Source organism: Pyrgilauda ruficollis, unplaced genomic scaffold (assembly GCF_017590135.1).
Source record: "Pyrgilauda ruficollis isolate IOZ18807 unplaced genomic scaffold, ASM1759013v1 scaffold12, whole genome shotgun sequence".
NCBI lineage: Eukaryota > Metazoa > Chordata > Aves > Passeriformes > Passeridae > Pyrgilauda > Pyrgilauda ruficollis.
Window position 1 is genome coordinate 2,929,261 of NW_024510321.1, and position 10,523 is coordinate 2,939,783.

General features: G+C 46.7%; 1 protein-coding gene across 1 annotated transcript in view; it reads left to right on the forward strand.

Annotated features, from left to right (window-relative positions):
* CSRNP1 (cysteine and serine rich nuclear protein 1) overlaps positions 1 to 4,646 on the forward strand; it is a 10,250-nt gene extending 5,604 nt beyond the window's left edge. Inside the window, exon 4 of the mRNA XM_041486728.1 lies at positions 1,192 to 4,646. Within this exon, the coding sequence (XP_041342662.1) occupies positions 1,192 to 2,175 (984 nt within the window). The 3' untranslated portion in view covers positions 2,176 to 4,646. The remainder of the gene's footprint in view (positions 1 to 1,191) is intronic.
* Positions 4,647 to 10,523: the final 5,877 nt, after the last annotated feature.

The window sequence follows — 10,523 nt, forward strand, 5'->3', positions numbered from 1 at the left end:
GCTGCACAACATCCGCCTGTCCCGGGAGGACTGCGGCTGCGACTGCCGCGAGGTCTGCGACCCCGAGACCTGCAGCTGCAGCTTGGCAGGCATTAAATGTCAGGTACAGCCTCACCTCTGGGCTTGGGGGATGCTGCGGCTCCAGCTGTGCGTTGGAGCAGGGGGGTGTGAGCAGGTTGGACAGAGCTGGAGCAGCCTGTAAATCCATCTGCTCCCACCTGCGCTTGGCGGTGAGGAAAGCTCTTGGAGCATCCCTCAGGCTGCAAGGCAGGCACTGCTTGAAAGTGTTCTCTTCCCAAATCACACACTCAGCCATCCCCACGCTGCAATGAGAATGTCCCCGCTGTACATCCCCACGAGATCCACACCTGCTCGATCTCCTGTTGGAGGGGGGCCACGTGGGAATGTCTGCAAGGAAGAGCTCTTTGCTCCTCACACGAGGCTGTGCTTTCTTCCCCTCCCCCAGGTTTTATTTTTAATTCCTTTTTCTTCTGGTGTGTGTCACAAATCCCAGTGTGCTCAGGCGAACGTGGGAGTGTCAGCTGAGCGTCAGCCCACAGTGGAGCTGTGCAGGCCACCTGCACAGCGGGATAATCCCCCTCTATTCAATTAGTGAGTTATATTTTTCAGGGTATTTTTTGCGGGTGCCTGCCCAGCTGTATTTAGGGAGCCTCATTCCCTATTCTGGGCACTGCTTTCTCCCTCGGTGCCGTGTTTGGAGGCTGGGGGTGGCGGAGGTGGGTGCACACGGGTGCTCCATGTGTGTGTCACAGCCCCCCTCTAGTGGCTGCTGCAGATCAGATAGTGAAATCATTAAATAGCAATAAAGAAAAAAACTCACTTTTGCTCCCTTAGTTCTCCTTTTGGAACATTTTATCTTGCTTTTTTTTTTAGAATCTTTTTTCTTCACTTGTACTGAAATCCAGCTTTCTATGACACCTCTTCAAAAGAGCAGGGTGTCTTTTTTTTTTTTTTTTTTTTTTTTTTTTTTTTTTTTTTTANACCCCCTTTTTTTACCCCCCCTTCAAAAAGGGCGGGGGTTTTTTTTTTTTTTTTTTTTTTTTTTTTTTACTGCTTTTAAACCCCTCAGCTGTTACTTAGTTTCTCAGGGCAGAGAAGTCACAGGCAGTTTTGGTTTTATGCCACTGGGTTCAATCCTAACCTTTCCCCTCTGCTTCTCCCTGTTGCCAGATGGATCACACCTCCTTCCCCTGTGGCTGCACCAAGGACGGCTGTGGCAACACCGAGGGCAGGATCGAGTTCAACCAGGCCCGCGTGCAGACGCATTTCATCCACACCATCATGAAGCTGGAGCTGGAGAAGCAGCAGCAGAGCAGCGAGAAGGTGGCGGAGGCCGAGCCCCCTTTCCGGGAGCGGCTCCCTGCGCTGGGATGCGCGGCAGGGAAGGGCTCGCTGGAGGAGCGTGCGGTGCCGCTGGCACCTGCCTTCCAGTTCAGCCCCGACCTGGAGGCCCTGGGGGAGAACAGCTGCAGCAGTGACATGACAGACTCCTCCATCTCCTCCCACCCCAGCGAGGACCTGGAGGAGCCCTACGAGAGCCTCCCCTCCGACAAATCCCAGTCGGACGTGGACGACGACGGCTTGGCGCGCATCCTCCACTTCAACGACTCGGACGCGGAGGAAGAGAGCAGGCGTGGCCAGGATGACCTTGGCTGCTTCCATCCCACTGACTTCTTCATTGAGGACCACGGCAGCGAGGCCAAGCCTGTCCCTGGCCACTTGTCCCACCTCTCGGAGTGCCTGGATGAGAATGCCAACCAGGACAGCGGGGGTTTGCTGGAGGATGCAGCCCATGGGAGGTGCGATGGGCTGTCCTGCTGCGCCTCCTCCTCCACTGAGCCCTGCTCCAAGAGCTACGCCGACCTCAGCCTTTCCTCTGATTCCTTGGATTTCTTCCAGTCCTTCTCGGACTATAACTTGGGACCTCTTTACAACTCCTTAAAGGAGTATGAGAACCTGGATAACTTCTCAGCGTTACAGTTTCAGTTGCCTAATTTCCCTGGCTTCCCACAAACTGGAGATCAGGGTTCCTGTTTCTTGGAGTCCCTCATTGGTTTGTCCGAATCTGTTCCTGAAACCCCAGCCCCTTTCACAGACAATCAACTTTTGGAGGATGCCATCAAGTCATCGCTGATGGAGACAGTGAAGGTGTGAAACACTGATGTGGCTCAGGCAAGGACTGATGCCAAAAGGAAAACGGAGGAACAGTTGGACCGGCAAACTTTCACTGAAGGGATGGTGTGCTACTCAAATATAAGGAGGAAAAAACAGCAACAGCAGAAGACTTTCTAAGCAAATTAACTATTTTTGGTCTTTATACAACATGGACGTTTTGACATACTGCAGCTACAATCAGTTCTCTCGCTGTTTGTGCAAAAATTTCTAAACCTTCATGACGGGGTGGGGAAGGGAGGGAGGGAGAAAGACTTTCACATGAGAATTTCCTTGTGTTTTGTACGAAAAGACTTGTTGAGAAAATCTCCTCGCTAACGTTGCCAGTCGTCCATACAGCCCCTTCTAGAAACGTTTCAGTGTTGCAGGAACTTCTTAAGGCAACTTTTTGAAGCTGTATTTATTGTGAAAATTTGTGGTTTGCGTAAGAGTTGGCCCAACACACTCTTACGTTTAAATCTGACAAAGTTTACAGAAGAGATCCATACACTATATACATAATCATTCTTCATCTATTTATTGCAAATTCCAGAATTTAACTAGCCACTGAAGCTTGAACTAGCATGAAACCTTATTTAAATTGGTAATACCTCAGATGTATTATGTGTACAATCATATTTTTTTGCATAATATATCTGTATTTATTTATTTTCTACCTGTAGTACGTGAATAGCACTGTGGTTTGTCGATGACCTGGAAGGGCAATAAGGTCTTCAAGAGGAAGATGACCCTGGTTTTTCTGAGTCTGAATGATGTTGGCTGTTTGGTCTTCTCTTCACATTTCTGAAAACTGAACAGAAGTGGTGTGAGAGGGGAGGGACGAGGGAGGAGTTCGTGCAACATCCCTTGGTTTCTCCCAGCCTTGTTGTAGACATGAGAATGGTGTTTGGTCTCCGTAATGTCACTGTGGAGAGCAAAGCAAGCAAAACCTTCAACTATTTAAGAAGTAACATTTAATACTAGCACGAAACAAAACCCAACCCCTTTTTGTAAATTATTTTATAATTTATTTGATTTCCTAGGGATTTGGCCATGAGATCTTTCCCTATCAGTTATGGTGCCTGAATATGCAGAGGAACTGTCAGCATCGGTAGGGAGGTGGAACCATAAGGACCTTGGCAGCCCTCGTGGGGGGCTTTGGGAGAGCAAAGCCAAAACAGCAACAGTGCTCAAGCTCCTCAGCAAGTGCTCCTTGGGACTCCCCAGCACCGAGGATGTCGCAGCTCCAAAATCCAGTGGGTCACACTGATTGTACTGTATTTTTATATAGGTGAATTGAGTAATTCAAGCAAAACAAAATGGATATGAATTTTTTTGGGTTATTTATCCTGTGAATACAGTTTTTGGAGACCTGAAGACCAAGCTGAAAAACTGAAGGCTTTTGGTTTTTAAAATGAAAGAAATCTTTGTGTTTAGGAAGGATACTGGAGGCTGCCTTGGCCTTTTGCTATTTAAGTCAGTCTGAGAGCATGACACTGTTTGGCCATGAGATGTAACTGGACAAAAAAATCTGTGCATCAGTGATACACTAAGTGCCTACACCAGTGGTATGGAAACAGCAAAATGGATTTAAAATCTACCTGCTTTAAATTCTCCCTTGGAAAATTCGGTGATGGGAATGATTCCTGGCATTACCAGCACAGAAGGAGGAGACAGTTCTGGTGTCCCCAGCCCTGTTGCCCTGGGAGCAGCTGGAGGGAACTTCTGAGGGTGCAGAGACACACAGACAAGGGAACCAACCCCGAAACATGGATTTGAGGATTTTTCCTTTGGCTGAACTGTTTCTAACCCCGACCACAGGGATGGTGCTCTTGGATACCTGCCCTTCGACAGGTGCCTCGCTGCAAACCTGCCGGCAATTTAGGGAACTTCTGGCGTACGAAACGTGGGCTGCTTGGGGTTTTTTAAATCATTATTATTGCTATTTAATTGTACATCTTCTCTGGTATTGAGCCAGTCAACTTGGAAGTGGAGCTGACTCCCCACGGCCGCGAGCGGGTCCTGAGCCCGCGCTCGCCGCCGCTTCCTCCCGCAAGGCATCGCCCCCGGGGCGACTGTAGGAATACTACTGGCAGATGGAGGATTTCCTGGATATATCTATTATTATTATTGTTATTATTATTATTATTATTATTTTTATTATTATTATTATTATTTTTCATTGTCGTCATTGTTTCTTTAGACTGAAAAATCCCCTTTTCAGTTATCTCCTAGGTGATAGTTCCTTATCCTTCAGACTGCATCAAAAATACTGACAGTTGAAAGTCTGGTAGCATTCTGTATTTATTGGCACTAATGTATTTTGTAACATTCCTAGGTTTCTCTGCAAATATATATTTATATATATAAAATATATACCTATATTTTATATATATATATATATATATATACACACACACATACTTTTTTTTTAATGAATTATTGGGATTGACTCCTGCCTTGTGGATTTTTTTCAGTAATTTATTCTTTTTATTTGTGTTGGTGCCAAAAAAGAAAAAAAATTATTATTATTTTTATTATTATTATTATTATTTTTCATTGTCGTCATTGTTTCTTTAGACTGAAAAATCCCCTTTTCAGTTATCTCCTAGGTGATAGTTCCTTATCCTTCAGACTGCATCAAAAATACTGACAGTTGAAAGTCTGGTAGCATTCTGTATTTATTGGCACTAATGTATTTTGTAACATTCCTAGGTTTCTCTGCAAATATATATTTATATATATAAAATATATACCTATATTTTATATATATATATATATATATATACACACACACATACTTTTTTTTTAATGAATTATTGGGATTGACTCCTGCCTTGTGGATTTTTTTCAGTAATTTATTCTTTTTATTTGTGTTGGTGCCAAAAAAGAAAAAAAATATTTTTTTTCTCTTTTTTTTTTTTTCCCCCAGGGCACTGAATTGTAAATATATAATTTTTTTTTCTTCTCGGTATCTGTGTAAAAAGTTGCCTGTTAAACAGTTTAAAAACTGGGTATTTATTGACACAATCTGTAATTATCTAATGTATTGGTTGAAACACTTTGGTTTCAACATAGCTTTATTTTAGCTTTCTTTGTGTATATATTGTGATTATGTTGCTTAAAGGTACAAGTTAAAAAAATGCTTTATTTTTACCTTATCCATTTGCATTTGTTTATAAAAAAAAGCATATTTGTCTACAGCTGCTGTCTCTCATTTCATCAAAGCAATATGAAGAAATTTCCATTACACTTTCAATAAAAGAATTTTGTTTGAATATGGCAGTGTCTTCACTAATGTCCTTTGTGTGACACAATAATCTTTTCTCTAAATAAAGTAAAAAAAAAGCAGTGCATGGGATGTGGTTTTCCCAAACTTCTTGGGCTTGTGGATGGTGGCTGCTTGTCTCTTAAGGGATGATGGAATAGACAACAGTCATGGCAGCATCCATATCACCAAGAAGAAATCTTGGAAAACCCTGGAAACCACTTTCCCTCCTGATTTACAAACCATTTCTGACTGCCCCATGGCTGCCCTGGGACCTGGAAGGATGCAGCTGGACAGAAGCATCACCGTGGTCCTGTGCCCCTGGGGAGAAACAGAAAAAATACTCTTGGTCACGGCAACAGCAGGGAAAGAAGAGAGTAGCATGTGAAGCAGCAGCCCATGGTACAAAGGAAAAAAGATGAATAAATCCCAGGAATCTAGATGGGGGAAAGCACACCTCTCCCATGGGTCTGTGGCTGTCAGCACAGGCATAAATCAGAACCACTGCCATTGACCTGAAAGCAAGGGAAATTGGCCAAAGAATGCCATTGTCTAGTTTTCCATTGGGAATCCATTTTTAAAGGTTGCCATCTGCCCCCAGAGCAGAGCTCAATTAATTGAATAAACTATTTGTTACAAATTATTTGCTGAGCTGTAAAAGCAGAAATACTGAAAAGAGGCTCATCCATGGAGTGAGCTTCACTCTGTAACACACAGTGAATCTCAGCCTGTTTACCCACCCAGAGGGATGTGTTTGGTTGTGGGGTTTTTTTTTTTCTTTTATGGGGTTTATCTCTGTAGTTCCCTCTTACATTACCGATTTTCTGACTGGGAGCAGAATAGTTCCCAACATACAGCTCCAGCTGCAGCACTGGTGAGTTTTTGGCTGACTGTGATGACTTTGTGTCATGCCCTGGCACAAGGCATCATCACCAGGGGACCCATCACCCCCAAAGGACAGTGCTGAAACAGCCCCAAGGTGCTGCATCCCATCACCCAGCCTCTGCCATGGGCATCCCCACAGGGAATCACAGTCTTGGAATGCTTTGGGTTGGAAGGGATTATATTAGAGACCACCTAGTTCAACCCCTCTCCTGATGCCTTTCACTTCACCACGTTGCTCTAAGCCTCATCCAGTGTGGTTTTGAGCACTTCCAGGGATGGGGCATTCACAGTTCTCTGGGAAACCTGTGCCAGAGCCTCACCACCCTCAGAATAATTAATTTCCTCCTAATATCTAATGTAAACTTGCCCTCTGTCACTTTAAAGCCAGCTTCCCTGTCCTATCACTCCGTGCCCTTGTCCAAAGTCCCATTCTCCACCAAACCTGTGTTTGTGTTTTGGATTGCCCTGACCCTGATGCAGGACCTTGGGGTTTTTTTTCCCATCCCATAGCAGTGACAGACTAAAACTCAAATGGGAACATGCCAATAATTGGCCATTCTGCAGTGCCCCTTCCCTGGGAATGCCAAGCTGACATCCAGGTCTGAGTTAAAGCCTCAGCTCTGGCAAACGTCTGCTGAATTCCATGGAAAATGCTCTTGGATGGGCAGAGGAAGTGCCTGTTGCAATGACAGGGGTCTGGAAGCCCTAGGAATGCATCACCTGGGATGCTTTCATTGCCTCTGCAGAAGGTCTAAGGCTCCCTTACCCACTGCAGTGTCACGCTGCTCAGACACACTTTACAAACCTGCCCTTTCCCTTCTATCAGCCAGACAAACGACAAAAAAAAAAAAAAAAAATAAATAAAAAAAAGAACATCTCCTGCCTCCAAGACAAGCACAAGACCCTATGGATGGCTTCAGTGTTGCAGAGCCAACACCCCTGCCCTCACCTTGCCCTGCAGCCCCTGGCTTGTTTGCTTTGTTTTGTTTTGTTGTGTTTTTTGGTTTTTTTTTTTTTTCAATTTTCCTCTGACGGAGTTAAAGTCCATCCTATCCGTCATTTTATGAGAAAAGCTCGGAACTCTTCATTCCCGCACGGCGCCAAGCCTGGAGTCACCGAGGCTGGCGTCACAGCCTGTTCCCGTCCCCGGCAGCCCCGGGTCGCCAAGTGACTCATCCCTTTTCCGGAGGCAGCTCCGCCAGCCCAAAGGGACAGAACGCTTCCGAGCCTGGTGGCTGCACGCACAGCCCGAGCCCTGCTGGCACCTCGGGACCCAGGAAAGCAGCGATGAGTAACGCTGTGCAGGGAAAGGAAAGGGAAATAAATGGAAATAAAGAGGGTGGTGAAGCCCGGAGCAAGGTGGGGAGCGCGCGGCCGGGTTTATTTGGGGTCAGTGAATCAGCGATTGCCGGCCATGGGAAGGAGCAGCGCTGCTTGGTGCCAAATGGGGCGGGAGTGCCAGCTGGGTGTCACCGGGCTGGGACAGGTCTGTGTGCAGGCAGCCGGCTGCTTGCAGCCCTGCCAAGGAAAATTGTGGGTTGCAGCTGGTTTAACCCCTCCCGAGGCGCAGCTCTGTGAAAGCAGAGTGGGCACGGCTTTAAGAGCAGCACCTCGCAGAGGGACCATCCCCAGCCAGCCCAGAAACTCCTCTGGCCTCACACTTCAAGGGAAAGGTAAACTCCTCTTGGCAGAGAAGCTGTCATAAACTGCTGCTTCCAGGCCATGAGGATGCTCTGAGAGCTGGAGGTGTTCACCTGGAGAAGGGAAGGCTCCAGGGTGACCTTAAAGCCCTTTCCAGAGCCTAAAGGTGTTACGGGAGAGGGACTTGGGACAAGAGCATGGAGTCAATGGTTTTAAAATGAAAAGGGAGAATGGCTTTCAAATGAAAGAGGGAAGGTTTGGATTAGATATTGGAAGGAATTCTTCCCTCTGAGGGTGGTGTGATGCTGCCCAGAGGAGTTCTGGACTCCCCATCCCTGGAATTGTCCAAGACCAGGATGGACAAAGGTCTGAGCAACCTGCTCTAGTGGAAGGTGTCCTTGCTCATGGCAGAGGGTGGGAACTGGATGATCTTTCAGGTCTCTTTCAACCCAAACCAGGAGATGACTCTATGATTCTCCTCCACAGTTAGGACCATTAGGAATTTTCAGGGCTGCTTAATCTACACACTTCCATCAGCTTGTTTTACCCCTCCCAGCCTGCTGCTGAATAAATGGCAGTATTGCCATCTACTGGGCAGCTGCCTCCTTCTCCCAGCCTCTCAGCTGGCCAAATTGCTCCTGGGCAAAGCTTGTCCTCCTCTGTGGGACCAGACACACCACATATCTCACTAAGATATCATAGTAAAAGAAAACAAAATGCAGTTTAAATGGCCCACTGGGGTTTGGAGGAGAGATGGGGGTGTCCTGGGGCTTGACTGGCCTGGCACACACATCCTCAGCTGAGTGAAACCATCTCCAGAAGGAAAATGCTCAAACACCCCCACCCCCCATGGATGCACCTCTATTTTGACCAGGAAAGCTGAGTGAGGACAAAATGTGCTGGACATGCCTGACTCCATTACATCAGTAGGTGCATGAAACCCACCAAAACCAGAATATCTGCAACCACAGAGCTGAAATATTCTGTCACAAACACACAGGCTTTTAGTCAGCCCAGCTGAAAAACTTGAGATTTCCTGCAGACCACATGAGCCACACACTGGGCTAAAACATTACAGAATTAATAACATTCAAGGTTCTCCCTCCAAAACAAACCTGCTCCCCTGAGATCCTCTGCAAAGGAAACTATTATCTATTACATTACCCTGGAAATAAATACTTGGCTACTACTTTGGAGTAAATAGAGATGGAAACTTAATGGTACCTAAGTGCTTTTCATAGTCAGAGCATCCCAAAGCACTCTCTGGTAATTAAGGCTGAATGGCTGTCAGGAGGCAACAGGGCCCCTTGTAGCCACACTCCCAAATATCCATCACTTTTGCCTGCGAGTGAGCAAGAACTGATTGGTGAAGTAGTGGTACAATTTCAGCTGCAGAGATTTTGAGGTTATCCTGATAAAGGACAGCAGTGCCAGGGTAGAATTTGGGTGAGGAGATGTCTGTAACCAGAACTTTTTTTGCAGCTGTGGTGTGGCTGAGGGCCCTGTTGCTGAGCTTAGCTTTGTGTGAGTTGAAAGCTCCCCAGCTCTGCTGTATTTTGGGCCAGCTGAGGTGCTCGAGGGTATGAAGACATCCCCACGGGATGTCAAACATGACAAGGGACCTCAGGAGAGCTGTGCCCCTTTGACACAGAAGGATGGGATGGATATAATGGGATAGAATATTCTCAGACATTTCTAATGGCACTGACCCCTATATATTTGATCTGTTTCACAGCATCTGCAGCCTCCCCTCCCAAAATATTTCAAAATGTTGCAGCCAGCCTTACACCTCACCAGAGCACCCTACACCTGGTAGAGCCAGCCCCCCAGGAGCTAATTCTCCTGTTGCCACAGTTATCTCCTTTTTCAGCTCTTCATAAACACGTGGGCAGCACCAGTTTTTCAAAATCTGGTTAATTCCCTGCTTCAGCTGCACCCTCACCACTCAATTTTGGGGAAAAAGATGTGGACATTCCCTATGAGCATTATAACACTGTGCCCAGCTGTGTTTCCCCAGTACCACTGGATATTATATTGCTGCTAAACCTATCATCCCCACACAGTAAATCCTCTGGAGCTCTGCATTTTCCACAGGCTTGCCAAGGTGGGCTCCTGAGATCAGAGTTTTGCCCAGCGGTGCCGAGGAACACGCAGCTCCAGCCAGGCACTTGGATGGTGAGAGGGAGAGGAGGCACAGGAGAGGCACACATGCCCTGACCATGTGCTGCCAGCTCCTGCCTCCCTCTTATCCTACACAATAAATCATGGCTGAGCAGCACAAGCTGTTCCTGTCAGCGAAACGCAGAAAGAAAACTCTGCTCTTGGCACTGGGGACGTGATAATGACCCTGAATTAGAGCTGTGTGTCTCCAGCACCTGATTCTCCTGCTCCTGTGGGTACAGCCTGAGGTTTCTCCTCCTGGCAGTTGTAGGAACAGGTCCAGGACTTGTTTATGTGGAGGAAGGATTTGAAGGAGCAATGTCCAGCCTGGATTTCAGGGCACCTTGTGACCAGAGCTTTCAAGCAGCTGATGCCCTGTGGACACCACAGAGGTCGT